Source organism: Lonchura striata, chromosome 3 (assembly GCF_046129695.1).
Source record: "Lonchura striata isolate bLonStr1 chromosome 3, bLonStr1.mat, whole genome shotgun sequence".
Classification (NCBI taxonomy): domain Eukaryota; kingdom Metazoa; phylum Chordata; class Aves; order Passeriformes; family Estrildidae; genus Lonchura; species Lonchura striata.
The window spans coordinates 63400681-63418688 of NC_134605.1; the positions used below are offsets into that span (position 1 = coordinate 63400681).

Below are 18008 nucleotides of genomic sequence, written 5' to 3' on the forward strand. Positions count from 1 at the left end.
ATGCAAACACAGCAGAAAGGAAATTCTCATGGTCTCGATGTGACTTGTTGTTAAGACAAAAGGCAGCTCAAACATGTCCTACACCAAAACTTCAAAGCGCTTAGTGGACTTTGAATTCTATGCTCCATTATCATCAATGATTGACAACATGATTTCAAAGCATGCCTAAATATGCAGCATATATATCCTGGTGGATGTACAAACACGTCATGGAAGGCCAGACACATAACTCCCATTGATCTTCTGTGAGAATTGAGCTCCTAAACACCTCTTCTGCTTTTATAAAGGTACAGAGGCTGCAAAGTCACCATGGTGTTTCTGTGCCCTATTACCTATTGAAAGAGTTTTTCAACTGGGAATGGTAACATTAATCTACACCAGAACAAAACCAAACACTTGTGCCATTCCAGGACATGGTTATCTTTCAGTGTTCAAAAGATAGAAATCAGATTAAATTCAAAGAGAAGAGTTAGAAACAAGTTTTTTCCTGCCTTCCCCTTGTCTCTCCTTCACCTCACAATAGGAACTGACTCAGTCTTAAGATTGACTCTCCATTGCAATTGATGTGGTGACTCTTCAGGTGGAAGACTCATCTCCTGCTTACTTTACTAGGAATCAGCTTTAGTGGAAATTGATCCTTTCCCATCCTTGCTCATTGTCATGTGAAAAAGGGAGATTTTCTTAAAACCTTAATGTTTGATTAGTCTATCTGTGTCCCAGGAAAACTGAGACCCTTGTGCCCAACCATCCTGTCAGTGTCCCATTACAGGGACTCTTCACTGAGTATTTCACCAGATCAGAGGGTGCTTGGACTGACTTGTTCAGGGTCGTATGCCGAAACAGAGAGACCTCCTCCTGGATCTCCACATCATTACCTCTGCCAGTGATTGCTAGCACCCATTAAGGACTCACATTTACAGTTCACAGAATAGCACTCTATTATTGAAATTGTGACAGGTTTAGGTTGAAGGATTGCCAGTGATAGTGTCTGACTGCAAAAATGTGTTCAAAGCAATGTACTAAGGAGATGATCATTCAGCATGCTTTGAATACAGCTCTTACCCAATATGTGTCCCTGTAGGGGAGAAAAGAGGTTCAGGCCAACAACTGAGCCCAGAAGTTATGATGTAGTCTTCCCTAACTTCTGCTGATTCTTGATTTACTTTTGTATTATTTATGTACATTTAGACAGAGCTCAACTGAGTTAAGTCATGCATCTATACCTTTACTCATTGAGGGGTGGTGGTACCTTGGTGGTGGGTCTCTCAGTATAGTATCTGAGATAATCTTGAGACATGCATCAGTCCAAGGAGAGCTATTTTACTAGAGCTGCTGACTTAATAGTAGGTCTTCCCTCTTAATCTCTCTTGGTTTTCAGCTCTTATGTGGCTTATTCACTAAAAAGTACCACCAAATTCCCTCCTGTGCAAGGCTTTTGACAGAATCTGGCTGCAGTCTCCACTCTTACCCTCTGTTTGGTCCCCCTCAGATTGTATGGTGTGAGGGAAGTTGGATATGTTGACCACGTTCCATCCAGGGAACAGCAATGGTATTTCCCACTGTAATTTACATATTGGCAATATTTTTACTTTCCCATTCCCCCTGCCCCCCAAGTATGTCATACAAAGAAATCCCCAGCACATAAAAAGGTCTCACTGTCTGCTGCAGCTGCCCTGCCTATGAAATGTTAGTAGCATATGAATAAATGCAATGCATTTTTCAGTGGCTCTTTTGCTGAATATCAGGAGTTGAATGCTTGCAAGTTAACACTAAGTACTGCTCCATCCAGATCTGATGTTTTGTGTTTCTTCTTTTCCATCTTGGACTACACAAAGTAGGGAGAGATGTGAGAGCAGTGAATATTGTTGGTGAGATCAAGTTGACAAATAATTAGAAATGTCAACCCTTTAATAAATGGAGATAAAAAGGAGGAGGCTTGGGTGCACACTACCACTCACTTTTTGATGAGTTGGCAAGAGAACCTTCCTTGAGCAAAGCAGAGGAGTGATTTAGTATCTGACAGACAACCTCTTCTGACACTGTACTGTCAATTTCATAAAGACATTTTTGGGGAGATATGATACTAGAAATAATCAAGCATCAGTGTGATAAATAAGCTAAAGCCCACACAGGTAACCAAATAAACAGTTTGCCTTTGGACTTCCAGGTATGTACAAAGAACTAGCTGTGTTTTGCAAGCAGCTGGGTGGCATAGCTTTAATTAAAGAATCTAATTTATTTCCTTGACTCTCTTTACACTGGTCTGGGGATTAATGTAATGTTTATTTTTCCAGTCTCATCCAGAAATAACAGGATTAGAATACACCTATGCCTCAAACAATACAAAGTTAATCTCTTTAATGAAGGAAAACTGTTCTATGCCCTCAAAATAATATGTGTATCTAAGTCAGCAGGCCTGATATTTGGGATAATTATTCTATGTTAAATGTCCATACACAGATACATCTACCAGGTTGAAATGACATAATTATGCAGGGTTATTTTCTGCTGTTGCTAAATAGACAAGTTCATGGCTTGACTCACAGTTAGTTAGGAGGAATCTTCAGAGTATGAGATCAGGATGATTTTCTTTTTTTTTTTCTTTCATTTTACACTTAAAAAATATTTTTCCCTTAACCTTGAAATAAAGCTTTAAAAGCTTTTACTGAGTTTTGATGAGTACATATTAGATAAAGGCATTCATATCACTGAACTGAAAGTATACTTCAGTCTCTTGTGTGTCTTTTCTCTATAAAGGTTCATAGATCAGAAGTATTTCTGACTTAAAGCCTTTACCCTTCACTTTTAGTTATGATCCTTTCAGTAAATGCTCCCAATGGCCATGCTTCTCTCCTGACCTGTTTTCCAAGCAGAGCCAATTTTGTGGTTTGCTATATGTAACTCTGAGAGACTAAGTCAGATAAAGTTATTGAATAATTAGGAAAATAGAACAGACAAATGTTCTTTAACAGAAGAGTCATACATAACTGTGGTTAGAAAAGCATTGATTTTTAGCTTGATTGCAGTATGTTCTGCATGAAGTTGCTTTCTCATAGATTCTACCTCACTTACAAGAGTATAACTATTGTGTCACCTATAATGATGAATAGATGGACATTTCTTTAAGACTTCACTTCTCAAAGACTGAGAATGTTGACAGAATCTGTGTTCAGAGATAAGAAGATATCTTCTTCCTAGTGATAATGCTTATAGATGCCATTTGTACTTCTATCTCTCCAACAGACAGAAAGAAATGGAGATGTGTTGAGTACAGAAAAAGATATCACAAGGATGCATAGCACACATGCACTCAACAAAACCTATTCTAACACAAAATTCTCTTCTGAATCATTCAAACACTTTGGTGCTGGGCTTTATTAATACAAGTTTAGAGTGCATCCTCCAGCTCTTTCAAGGAAAGATAAAAAATTCTAAAGAAAATTCTCATCTTTTATACCATATACACTAATTCAAATGACAGGTTATTCCAGGGAAATATCTGATTCCTATGTTTTTGGGAAGTAATGTTATTACTCACATTTGCTACATAAAAACCCACTACATTTTCTCAAAAGGGCTTCAGTTTCTGTAATTAGCTGCACTTGCTTCTTCCTGTGTGTGGATGGCTGCAATCTCATATCATGCTCCTGAGTTTTGCATTTTTAAACCATGTGTGATGAACACCTTTTAGGTTGTAAAAGACCTTTAAGCTTATTGAGTCCAACCTTAAACCCATCACTGCCAAGTCCACCACTAAACCATGTCTCCAAGTGAACACACATACCCACAGGGATGATGACTCAACTATTTCCCTGGGCAGCCTCTTCAAATGCTTGAGCATCCTTTTTTGCAAGGAACTTTTCCCTAATATTCAGTCTAAACACCCTCTGGCACAACTGGAAGCCATTTCCTTTTATCCTACTGCTAATTACCTGGGAGAAAAGTCCAATCTCCATCTTGCTACAACCTCCTTTCAGATAATTGTAGAGAGAGTGACAAGGTCCCCCCAGAGCCTCCTTTTCTCAAGGGTAAACAACCCCGACTTCCTCACTGCTCCTCACAGGGCTTGTGGTTCAGACCCTTCACCAGCTTCATTGCCCTCCTTTGGACTCATTCCAGTCCCTCAGTGATCTTTAAGAAGTGAGGGGCCCAAAACTGAAGCGAGGATTTGAGGTGCAGCCTCACCTGTATCAAGTACAGGGAGATGATCCATGCCCTAGTCTGTCAGGCCACAAGATTTCTGGTACAAAGCAGGATACTGTTCATACGTGAGCATGTATTTAACATGAACAAGTTTCTACCTGCTCTGCAGTAAGAGAGACTGAATTAATTCCAGGAATTACAAAGTAGAAAAGAGAAATCACCAATTAGTGGAACCACAAACCACTATTATACTTGAAATTGGCCATTCCCAAAGTGCAGGCTTTTTCTTACTGTAACTGAATCACTTGTCTTCTCACATCCCTCCTCTACCTGCTTTATTTTTTGCTCTATTGAGCGAACCCTTTTAATGATCTTGGGAAATCTGTTTGAGATAACATTTAGCATTTCATTTATGTGCATTGCAAAAACACTTTCTGAAAAGCTCTGGGGCTTTAGGTTACTATCTGCTTCTGATGCTCTGGTGCCCAGGGCTTGCAGGCACTTGCTGGCTACACAGAATATAGAGCTGCCTTGAAAATGGTGTAGTGAGAAGACACTGCAGAGGAAATAACACCTCCAAGCGCTGGTGATGAGAAGGGACTTGGAGACATCAAAGAAATTTAGAAACTATCAAAAAGCCTGAGTGGACAGGAAATACAGACAATACTGAGGTGAAAAGATACCCTTCTCAGGGAATGGATGGAAATTTTTGCATGTTTTTTCCTGCTTCAGTGAAAATAGTCTGTTTACATTTAAGAGTACTATCACCACATTTCCATTGTAATCAACAACAGAGGAATTTTAGTTAGGTAACTTCTTTTTCTACATTATTCAAGCATCTTTACATACTGCATAGGTTATCAGTTAATTTTTAAATTTCTATCTTATAGTCCAGTCTCATGTTGCTTGAGGAAATTTAATTTTAACACACAGAAGCTTTGCATCTGCCCATTTTACCCAGCAATAATAACTTTAGTCTGGGATTCATGACTTATTGGTCTCTGATAGTGAATTTCCCTGTCATATCTTGCTTTCATTCTCAAAGCAAGATAGTTAAATTCTGGTCAGAGAGTTTGTTGTGGTCATGTCAGGAACAGCTCTGAAGCAGTAGTGGCACTGTACCTTGCTTTCCCTTGTGCACAACTTCAGCCTCGTTGGTGAAATGAGATGCCTTTCTCATGCCCACCAAGAAATGTAATTTTGGAAAGGCAAGAGTTTTGCCAGAAGTTGTCACAGAGCATATGGTAATATCATGCTCAATGATTAAGACAGGGAACAAACTCAAGGTCTAAACACAGAACTTTTCATGTGGGAGAAATGTTGATATTTCTAAATAGCTCTTTTATGCTCTTTTACCAAATTTTAGGGGTTTGGTCATATTAAAAATTTAATCCTAGATTAGCATGAGCATTTTTGATAGAACCTTCATAGATTTTAAGTCTACTAAAAAAATTATTTCTTTTTTTCTATGTTATAGGGAATTTTAAAAATCTTTATTGTAAAATGGAGACATTACACCAGAAAGAGTAATTACTCTGATATAACACCCCTATATGTGGGTATCTGCTGTTTCAGAAGTGTCTGAAATCAAAATTTAAAAATACACTGAAAAGCTTTGAGATGTGGTAAGGTAGAAATTACTTCAGTAATGACATGTAATTAGTCAAAAATTACCAAAAAATAATATAAATTAAAAAGAATCTTAGTAAGAAATTCTTAAAGGCATTCCAGGAATGAACATGTCTCAGAATTGTTGGAATATTATTTGAAATCAATACTATATTTTGGAAATAGTTTTAAGAACTCCAAGTAAATGAAAAAAATTAAACCACAGTATATTTTAATAAAAGGTTTGACAATTCTCCTTTAATTACTACATGCTGAACAACAGCTCATTTTGAAAAATGCTCAGCTATCTGGGGTGTGTTCCTCTTTTACCATTGTAAATCGCATTAGCTGCAAATTGTGCCACTTAATAAATTGTTTCTAAATTCTGGTACATCTGCTAGACTGGGAGCAGACAGCAGTGAGACTGGTCTCTAGGCGACTGTAATTAGGTTTTCCATTCACATGATGGAAGTTCTCAGCCATCAGATGCCACCTGCTATCATTTTTATTTCCAGTCATGTGAACCCTTGCTCAGGGCAGCAAAGGGAACCTCAGCTGTCATACTTGTAAGTTGCAATGTCATGAAAACTCTGCTGTTGCCTTGCACTTGCAAAGCCAGAACCAAGCTCCCAAAGCATGCACTCAATTGACTGTGCTTTGGTTGGTAGTAACAGCCAGGAGTTTTTGGTTTTATTTCTGAAAAACCAACACAGTTTTGATTTCAAAGCACTGGAAAATATTATTTTTATTTTCAACACAATTCTTTCTGATTCTTTAAGTCTCTGATAATTTTTCTGCCATCTTCTCTTTTTATTCTCTGACTTTAAACCATGAGGTGAATTGAATATCAATGTCAAAATAAACAACAGAACCAAGAAATGAGACAAGATTTGTGTGAGTCTCATTAGGAACGTTCTGCTTGGAGAACTATGGTAATGTTGTGAGAGGCATTTTCATCACACAACATATTATCTGTGGATATGTGTAGACTATTACCCAGTCAGTGAGATTTGATTAAGTCCATTCTAGTATGTGATCATCAGGTAGAAAACAGAAGTTGAAAGTGTTAGCTGAGGTTTCAGGTGAGAATTCCTTCTTCCAGTATCTGCTTAACATTTTAATTTTTTCTTCAGTTTTTGATTCAGTGAATCATATCTTCCAGAGGCATCTGGTAATTCCCAGGGTTTTAGTGCTTAGTCCAGATTAGCAGCAGAAGAATCTACTGGGTTACAGCATGTTTGATTAGGATATTATCTACCATTCAACTTGGAAATTGTGGTTGCCCACTAATGTTGAAAATAATTTCTGTTTGCAAATTTGATATTACCAACATGTTCTTTTATAAGCTTCCAAATAGAAAGATACAACATATACAAGAATTTTTCTAATTAGAAGGGTTTTAGCTGCTATTTTAACATGGGTCACCATTATCCAAGCTATCAATATACTGTCTCTGAAATACTCATTTATCTGAATAATACTTTAAGGTCTTTTTAATACCCCTAGGTATGTTAGAGTGAGAGATTTCTAGGAAAAAAGACACAGAGAAGCCTTTCAAGAGAGTACAATTTGTGATCCATTTATTTTCCCAAACTTCCTTTTAGTTATCAAAATGATAGGCTGCATGAGCAGATCTCCTGTTCTGAAATGTACAATGTACACTGTTTTATAAATCCATTGTTAAAAAGGTGGAAAAGTTTTTTGAACCCCAGATCTGGAATTCACTTCATAGCAGTGTTTGAAATATTCCATTTTCGAAGTTTGTTTAAACTCAAACAACCAAACTCTGTACCAGAGCACTGGGGCATCCTTGTCTAATAGCTTATTACCAACCTCCTAGGGACTCACTGCCATGAAAAGCACCATATAAGCTTAGAGGGATTTTTTTTTTCTTTGCCCCATGTGTAGTTTAGATGTCATTTGTAGTTACTGTGTACTGGTAGTTTACTTCAAACAAATGCTGATCAAGTCCTGAGGAAAAGATTGAGCTATGTGCTAAAAAGAGGCAAAAAAAAAAATAAATACGGCTTTGCTGTTCTACTGAGATACATCTGTGCTAGCTGCCAAATGCTAATTTCTAGTTTGAATTCAAAATTGATCATTTTAGCCTGTAGAGATAAGAACAAAGATCGTATTTGTTTAAATATTTGGTGGTTTCTAATAAAATAATTTTTTAAGTATTACTGTACTTTAGTCTTTCACTAACGACTAAGAGTCAATAAAAGAAAAAGCTGCTCGTTCACCTGAGGGGAGCTTGTACAAGCATGCTTACTTTTTGAGAATACAGACCAGAATACAATTGTCTTCAAATACCTCTGGAGAATAGATATAAAAAGAAAAGGGTGCTTTACAGTTTTCCACAGATGATGAATTATTTTATCAGCTTAGCCTTTTAAAGTCTGTTGCAGGTTTTTTCAAGGAAAGGAAATGGATAGGGTTGTCAGAGGTACCCAAATATTTGAGTTGCAAAGTATTTGCATGGTTTATAGGAGCTCTTTAAGAAAACCTAAATATCAAATGTGTCTTCAAAATTTTATGAAGAATTTGTTTTATTTGGAAATTCCTATTCTTAACTAACATGAAAAAAATACCCACCAAGAAGCAAGAGAACATATTGCTGTTGTTTTTAAGAAAAATACATAATGAATAGTAAAACCTGATTGTATATTAGCTATGTTCCCAGTCACACTCCCATAGCTTAAAAGTTAAACCCTAGACCTCTGCAAATAAAAATGAATGAGACAAATTTCTCACTGTCTCAAATTGCACCAGTATAACTCATTGGCCAAGTCATTTTTGGTGTTGCTTTCCATTCAGTTGATATGTGTTAATTGTGCCTTACAGCAGGTAACCATATTTAGGGAATTCAGAAGTCCTGATCAGCTTTCCTTCCTTCTCTAAGATCTACCAGTTGTTAATTTCTTTGCAACTAATTTTCATTGACATGTGTAGATGTAAATGCTATATACCTTCAAAGGTACTTCCATGGTTCAAGGTCCTACACAACCTCCTCCGGACAATTTTCTGTAAATCACTCCATCCTAGTTGGTTAAATATGACTTTACAAATCAAATGTGAGACACCTTGGCTTGAAAAGAATATCCTAACACTATTTGCATCTTCATATTAACATCTGCTATTGGAATCAGGTATTGGTAATTCTTCTGAACTTTAAAAACAAAACAAAAAAAAAATACACAAACCCCCCAAATTATAAGATTTTCTTACTGGAAAATTTGTCCAGATATAAACTATATTTACTATATGTGATATATTTCAGATTATGGGAAAACACATTGATTCATTTAAAATAAATTATGGGTTTGAAATTTATGAAAGTATATTGTCTTAATAAATGGCAACTTATATGAAAAAAGGAAATAAAGAACTTGAAGGCTTTATTTAGATCCAGTCTGTTATTGTAAATGATGGTGTCAATTTATTTATTTTTTATAACCTCCAGCAATGGAAGATTATTCTGATAAATGATTCATATCACTGCAATATATACCTTTCAAAATTTCCATATCTGGAAACTAATAGGCACTTCTTGAAGGCTTCAATAGGCTCCTTAGCCAGATAACATGGCTGGAAGCTGCCTTCATGATTAATTTCATCTAAATGTGGTAATTATCATACTTTGAAGTAATGCCTGCAGAACATGCTTTCACAGAGAGTTAGTGGAAGCAGAGGATTAACCCAGAAATATTTCAATTCAGAGCAACATATCACCCAGGCAGACATATATTTTCTTCCAAATTTTTCAAGATTATTAGACTACTTGGCAGTCATTTGCATTACCTTATCTCATATCAACTTCTTCACAGCAATTTAGAAAGCAACGGGAAAAAAAGCAACTTTGTATTATTAGAAGTAATGGGATAGTCTTGGATTTGCAAGCAATTTAATTTGACAATTTCTGCCCTGAAGTATTCCTTATATTAGTGTTTAAGAGCACAATTCATTTATCATTTATATATGTTGTGGACATAAGAATTATCCTGTCTACATTCCAGAAACACTATAGTTAATTAGAGAGGATGTTAATTTCCATGTAACCAGCCAGGGGAATACCTTCTACCACTGCTCTCTGCATGCTTTTGTTCTTGTCTCACAAGATCTCCATGAGTAATTTCTTGGTTGTACAGGTGAGACTAGTGAAAAAGGTATGTGAAGCACCAAGAATGTTTCTAAAAATGGGTGATTTTTTACCCAGCTAAAAGCCCTGATGTAGAACAGCACCAAAAATTACAACAGAGAGAAGCTATCTCTGCGTATTTCTGCACACTTATATCACCTCAGTAAAGATTCCAAATCTCTCGGCCATCAGAAAAAAAAGTCCTGCAAAGGTTGCCCAAAAATCCAACCTTAAGTTAGATTGAACAGCCTAGTTAAGTCTTCCTGGTAGATTGTTTGGCCATGTTGCATTTTGATTCAGCTAAGTAATTTTAATTGTATTCAAGTCAACCAGGGATGAATTTTGCCTGCTCCTCCATGGACCATGTGTAGGGCAGAGTTCCTCTAAGTTCAATAGATGGTAAGTACAAAATCATCTAAAGTAGGTCTCAGCTGTGCGATTGTCAACAACTGCAGGAAGAGAGTGCCTTTCCTCACGAGCACATCCTCCCTTGTTTCTGCAGCCTGACCACATGCACATGGTGAGCATCCATAGCTCAGCCACTGCATGTAAGCCATGGTAACTCAGCCACGTGTCAAACCCCACAGATTACTGTGCCCAAATTAAACAAGAGTGTTCAGGGTCACACAAGCTTTCCCATATTTACACTTGGGGTACTATTAGTGCCACTGTACCACAGAACAAACAGAAGCAGAATTAATCAGTGTATCATTCCAATTCACTTTATAGCAAATAAGTTGTTTCACCTCTAAAGCACACACTACGGTTTTCTTTCCACCTTTATTCTTACTATGTTTTTATGCATATGTTTGTTTTTTTTCTCTTACAGATAAAAAAGAAGCTGCTGTATCCAAAGAACTCAAAAGTAAGAAACTACTATCTCTTTTCTATCCCATGCAGTTTCAAAAGTTCATTTCATTAATCCAAAAAGAATAGTTATTAAGTTACTGAAAATACAAAGAAGTAGCTACACCGTTTATAATTGAAAAATTATATGTTTAGACTTCAGCTGCCTCCTACTTTCTTAATCCATTCTTATGCTACCTCTAACTGCACACTCCTCTTTGTGACTGACAGTTTTGCCTTCTCCTCTTTCCTATCACTGTCTTCAGAAACAAAGTTTTCATAGGGGAGGAAATGTCAAATTGAGGTCTCAGCTGAATGTGATCTCAGTGGCAGCAATTTTCATAAATTGGCTGAGAAGGCTCAGAGTTGAACATGCTGAGGAACACCAAATTTATCTTCACAAATGCAAACAAGGACCCCACCTGTCTGGGTAGCTCTGGTTTCATCAGAGAAACTTCTGTGGCTGAAGAGAGATGGGAATTGTGCTCTTCTGGAAAAATAGCTAAAAAATGCTCTGAGAACTTGGTATTGTTTAAAACAGAAGAGCTATGTCTTCCTTTTCTGCAAATTTGCAATCAATGCCTCAACACAGTAAGGACAGTAAGACAGTATCATTGGTAAGGCTTCATCTGCTCAGCATTCTGTTCTGATAGTACAGTATATAAGAAAAATTAGGAAAAATATGGGGCTTTGAAATCTGATTCAAATTCGTAATTAAGGAGTGTAGTGACTCTCATTTCCATGCATGAACTTTTGTGACTTCTATGGCAGATCAATCTCCTGCCATCCTCAGTTTTGCAGCAATTTCTTAAAAGATTTCTTTTGGCAGTGAAAAAAAAATATATACTTTGGGTTCTTAAGCAAATTTTGCAGAAATATCTAACAAAACATTTCATAGACTTACTCTACAAGTAATGCCCTGTTAGTAAAATAAGAACCTGTTTTCAAGCAGGTCTTAAAGGACTTATTAATTTGCATACATAATTCCTCAGAGCAGCCTTCGAGTGCCTAAATGGAACCTACAGGAGATCTGGAGAGGGACTTCTCACAAGGGTATGCAATGACAGGACAAGAGGTAATGGCTTTGAATTGAGAGTAGGTTTAGAGTGGATATTAGAAAGAAATTCTTTACTGTGACGGTGGTGAGGTGCTGGAACAGCTTACACAGAGAACTCTCTGGAAGTGTCCCTTCCCTGGAAGTGTTCAAGGCCGTGCTGGATGGAGCTTTAAGCAACCTGATCTCATGGAAGGTGACCCTGCCTGGCAGGGGCTTTGGAACGAGATAATCTTTAAGGTCCCTTCCAACCCAAACCATTCTGTGATTCCTTTCATGGGCGAATTCCACAGCAGCTGTCATAACAAAACTTCCCATCTTCATCACATGAGTGAAATTTGCAGAGTGAAATTTGCAGAGTGAAATTTGCAGTTGAAAGTAGTTCATGTAAAGGTGCAGAATCATTAACACTTAAATAATTTGTGAATAGCAAACTGGAAATGGTATGCTTGAAAAGGCAGTTTAAACTTTGGGCACCTTTATTTCAATGCTACTAAAAAGTTATACAAAAATTAAATAAATTATATAAATTTTTAGTCAAACATACCCTTAATTTTATTTTTATATTATTTTTGTTTCTCAGATATTTAAAATCAAAATCAAAATCTTTGTATAACACAAAGAAACCTTATCTCATTTTCACAGATGTTATGAAAAAAAGTTTTAAAAATTCAATATCAAGCATACTCTAGCTGAGAGCTTAGAAGGGGATAAATGAAAGAGTCCTGCTATTTCATGTTATGTCCATTTGACATTTGTAGAACATGTGTGTTGGATCTCTTTTGCAAAAATAGGCACTCAGAAAAGGGATACTAAGTAAATTCTTATTCAAGGTCTTCTACAAATTTGCCTGAAGGAAGTGTGTGCACCCCAAATAATTACAATGCTGTGATAATAACTAAGTTAGGATATAATTGTCAGCTGTGGGCTTTTAAATGGATGGAAATAATGCAATCCACATTGCACATGCAAAATATATTTTGTTTTCATTCCATTTCACAAGACAATCTGATGCATCTTTTATGAACTTCTCAAAAGACTGGAGGGGAAGGACTCAAAATTACATTCCTGATTTAGCCATGTTCTTTTTCATTGTAATAATACAGTGACAGATGTGCAGGATTAACTAACATTTTTTAGCATTCTGTAATTCAGCTTGTGATTAAAATGATTAGTTATTTCTTCTCAAGATATGAAAATGTGAATTTTAATTTAACAAACCTTCTAGTTGATACAAAAAATCTTTTGTGACTGTTGGTGAAGTTTAGCTTATGGATATTTGTTATACTATTGTGGTTTAAGTACAGGTTGTTTTGGTAGCTTCTGAGGATAAAAGAAATTACTAAGTAGTAAAAGAGCTAATAAATCTAGTAGGTTACTTAGGTTCTTCTACATGAGGCTAAGATTCCTCAAATCCACATGGGGATGCACACACCATTTGTCATTAGGACCTTGATTCTGCAAGGACAGGCTCTACAAACAATGATAGTACAATGCAAATGCTTCATGAAAAGACTGAGAAAGAATACAGCAATTATTATTTCAATTGCAGGATCAAAAATGAAGGCATTCTCCTAATGGTCCTCCATTCTTTGGGATGGAGGGAGATTCCTGGTATAGCAAACTCAGTGGAAGTACTTTGCAAAAACAGCCCAATTTCACCTTTTCTAACCAGGGCCAGTTTCAGATTAGGATGCCACTGTGAATGGCTGTGGGATCTCCTGAGGTACCACTGCTGAATTCACAAAAGTGAATCCTCAACACCTGCCAGAGGCTGGTCCAGGACCTTCTGCTCTCCTAGCTGCAAAATCAGATGCAGAGGCTCCCAGCACACAGCTGGGGCAAGGCCATGCTGAAACCCCTACATGCCAATAGATATTGAACAAGTGAGCAGAAAAAGCTGAAAGAAGGGATTCAATGCCTAACAACCAGAGCTTACTAGCCCTTCATCTGGTTATTATGTTGCTGCCCTTGAGTTTATTGAAGACAACTCATCCCTTCTCCCTTTAGGTAATCTCTTTGTTTAACTCTTCAGTTCAAAAAATTTTTTACAGACTTCCTCAGTAAGCCTTTCCTCAGATTTCTGTAGGGTTGTTAAAATATAATGCTTTGTAATAAAGGGTTTCTTTTATTTTTACTTTTTTTTTAAGAGCCAGCAAAAGCTCCTACAGCCAACCCAGCCATCAAGAAAGCAGCAACACCAGGTAAGGAAGAAAAATGTTTGCATGCAGTGTATTTCTTGCACTCTTGAACCAGTTTATTGCATCATAGCACCATCTGCTGGATTGCACGTGAGCCAGTGGTTTTTGTTAGTTGTCGGGGTGACTTTTTGTCTGTTTTGCTCTAAATCATTGTGATAATTAATATCACAATATTTGCTAAGAAAAAAATATTTGGCACTGATTTCTACCATTATGTTTGTTCTTGCCTTCCCATGGCAGCTATGAGGTGCCATATTGAGCCATTCTGCAGGGCTTGAGATTAAAAAAATTAATCTGAATATAAAGTCTGAGTTTAAAAGCAATATTTACAGAAACTAATTTCCATGTGAAGCTGTATTTTAGCCCTTTGAGAAGGGGATCTGGTATTTCAAAGTGCTGATCTTACAGTAGGTTGTCAAAATGAGCTCTTGGATAATCATAAATATTCACTGAAAAGACAAGCAAACTTTTTTAAACAAATAAATTCCTATCTGAAATTAGATTGGATTGTAAAAATCTAATAATTTTTATCTATTTATGATCTCATCTGCTTCATAGCCATCTTCAAAAGTGCCACATCTCATTTCTGCATAATTAAATAAAACCCAATATAATGAATTACAAACCTGAAAAGTCATTATATTTGTAGTTTGACTACATCTTATATTAACTATCAAAAAACCCTTCAGGAATTCCAATATGAAAATGTGGGGAGTATAAAACCACAATATTATTCTAGTCTAAAGCAAGTTAGCTGCTGCTGCACTGTGCCATTGAGCTGTGCCTGGTGCTGGCATCCCAGTGGTGGCCAGCCCACACTTCCTCTGCTGCTTCTTGCCTCCAGCTGATGCCCCTGTTTGGATCTGAGATAGCTTTTCTTTTTTTTTTTTTTCTCCTTTAAGATTGTTTTCTGGCTATCTTTTCTAACTCAGGCTTTTCAGTCGTCTATTTCAGGGCTCTCCTCCACTGAAAAAGGGAATAATAACTTGCATCAGTAGGGGTGAGTGGGAATTGGTCAAGGAGCAGTGCAAGCCAGGAGCACCACAGTTGTCTCTACCACAGAAGGACTCATAACCAGGAATCACAGAGGATGTGGGCTATTGCAGCACATCTTGTGTGGCTGTACCAGGCACTGTGTGACACTGGCCTGGGAAACACCATTTCCCCACCAGTGCTCCCTGTCCCTGCCTACTGTGTTTGTTTGACACCATGCTCATCTCTGCTAACACAACAGGGGGAGCAGTGTAAACCACCCCATTGCCATGGCTTACAGCTGAAAGCTGTGCTAGGAATGTGTGTGTGGCAGAGCGTTCAGCCTGTCAGTGAGTCTGGCTCCACAAACATTTACATTCATGTCACGGATAATCTCTTAAAGCAGCTTTGTTACCACAGTGTGTTGTATAGCTAGACCCTTAGAAGTCTCAACAGTACTCTGTAGAAATTATGTTAGAACCATATGCTTATAATTAATTCATTCCACCTGCTTGCATCCAATATTTTTGTTCATGTTTGAAAAATATTCCAATGAGTCTGATTATTGGCAAGAATGGTGATCACAGTAATCTGCTTAAGAAAAAGAAAGGAGGAAAACTGGCATGGCTTCTTATGGAAAAATAAAACAAGTTTGTCTGTTCTGACACATTTCTAAATATCTAGTTTGCCTTAAAAATTATAAAGAGCAGTACATTCTGAGTTCTAAATTTTAGTTTCCCCTCCAGTTCTCTGAAAATCAATTTACCACCAGAATAACTCACCATAGCAAAATATTAAATATGCTTGTTTGGCAACATCATAAGTAGACTGCTGCCTATTAGCACAGTAAATTAAATACATTATCCAATTTCATATTTCATTTTTTTCCACATTTCTTATTACATCACAACCTGTACCCAAGAATGCCTAAAGCTCAAGGTTTACTCCTCTTAACAGATTGAACAGACTGAGAGCACAGCTGGTCATCTCACAGTGCATCTACACCACATATGTTCCTGATCTTAATGTCACTGGTTGAGAAATCCCTGCCTAATTCAGCATGCACTATTTTAATCTCCCTACATGTATACAGAGAAAGCAGAGAAAGTGAATATGGAGTTTGGAAGTCTGTGAAAATTTCTGGATCTGAAAGCTGACACGATCTAGGAAACCAGCTCAAATAAATTTCCATCACTTAATTTTGAAAGTGGATATTTTCAAACATTATCAGATTTCTCTATCTGGAAAAAATCACCTCTCTGACAGTCATTGGAAAATGGGCTTGAGATCCCAATATTTGGCTGTAAAGTAAAACAGTTTAGTCGTTATATGCAAGTGATGCTGTTTTGAGGGGAGAAATCAGAGTTGAAGATGTTTTGCTACACATCTTCCTCAGTATCCCTGTTTTATGTTGTTCCCATTCCAAATCCTAAAGGCATTCCCTCTTTTTTTTTTTTTTTTTTTGCACAGTGAATTGTCTGCCCAGCTGTGCCAGCAGAACAGGTCTGAGAGTGACCTACTCTTACAAAATATCAGTCTGTCTTTTTGCCCTGAGGAGTGGCACAGGTTTCTTTCACAGGATTTCCTCAGGCACCCTTTTGTGTGCAGGGCCCAGCAGGCTCTCTCTGAAGGATTTCTCAGAGCCAGGGGTGTAGGTGGTGAGTAGCTGCCCCATCCTGACACCTTTTGAGATCTACCTCTTATTGCCATCCCTCTGGAGCCTCACACTTCAATCCTTATCATGCCCTGCAGCTGTAGGTAATTCTGCTGGGCGAGCAGCAGAGTCATCACACCTCGGTTTAGTGACTTTGCTGGGTCTGTTTTGTCACTGTGGGAAAATCCAGTGCATGGAGGTGCAGGACAGGGGAGGGAGCACAGGCTCAATGAAACCATGCAGAGAGCATTTCCAGCTAAATTAGCCGGAGGCTGACTGTGTCCCCCAGCAGGCAGCGAGGAGCCTCAGTGCCACTGGTTAGTGCTGGCACTCCTGTAGCTAGGGAGAGGGATGGGAGCAGCTCATCTCTGAGTCCCTCTCAGGAGATGGCCTCCCTTCATAGGCAAGACTCCTGCACCTTCTCCAAGCACCAGTGACAGTGCTTTCCCCTGATAATTTGCCTGATTTGAAAACCAGTTCTAACTCTTTTCAACACTGCAAAAATTAAGTCCTAATTGCTGCTTAGAATTTCCCTGGAATGGTCTTGAAATTTTTAATTAATTTTACAGCATGTTTAACAGATTTTGTACTGTCACTTAACTGCCTAATTACTGGGTTTTAATGCCTAATTTTCCCTATCTTCCTCTCCACAATCAAGCAAAAAAAAAAAATCTTGTCATCACTCACTTTTGGTTCATAACAGAAAATTTTTTTAAGCACAATTTCCCCATTGAAAATCAATAAAATTTAGTCTGGATCCAGAAAGAATAAAAAATATATTACATACAATAGCTAGTTTTAAGGGCTCAAATGTCAGCTACATCCAATCTCCCAAACTGACTGCCTGTTGTATCAAAACTACTATTACTTTATTATGCAACCAATAATTTCTCTGTTTGTAAAAAGAAGAAAGAGGATATTTTGTATGAAATTATGTAGGAAATGGGTCCATGGGGTAAGTAAGTACAGAATATTAGAATGCAGGCTATACTTAAAAACTTGGTTAGAAGATGGATTGTATAGGTTCAGATCACTCAGTCTAAAGCAGGAATATCTACTGGTTTTATTGGTAATAGGCACTATTGACTTAACAGGGAAGTTAATTTAACTCTTGGTTCAAGATAAGTGACTAACTAAAATGGCAGCAGGAAAGCTATTGCCATAAGGTATAACCAGTTTTAATTGACATAAAAAGGAAAAAAACCCAGAAGTTTATGGCACGGGAGGTATATCTGAAATGTAGAAAAGTTTTATCAAGGAGCTGGATTATTGATTATCTTTTAATTATCACCTATAGGACACTAGTATATAGAAAGCTAAAACCATATGTTACAGAAGATTAATTAAAAATCAGCAATTCTATTACATAGTTTAGCAACACAATAGAACAAG

At 37.3% G+C, this 18008-nt stretch overlaps 1 protein-coding gene across 15 annotated transcripts in view; it reads left to right on the forward strand.

The window, feature by feature from the left end:
* Positions 1 to 18008, forward strand: part of TRDN (triadin) — a 227942-nt gene that overhangs the window by 120739 nt on the left and 89195 nt on the right. For all 15 annotated transcript variants that reach the window (XM_077782243.1, XM_077782247.1, XM_077782240.1 and 12 more), the window contains 2 exons: positions 10719 to 10754; positions 13940 to 13993. In XM_077782243.1, coding sequence (XP_077638369.1) covers positions 10719 to 10754; positions 13940 to 13993 — 90 coding nt within the window. The remainder of the gene's footprint in view (positions 1 to 10718; positions 10755 to 13939; positions 13994 to 18008) is intronic.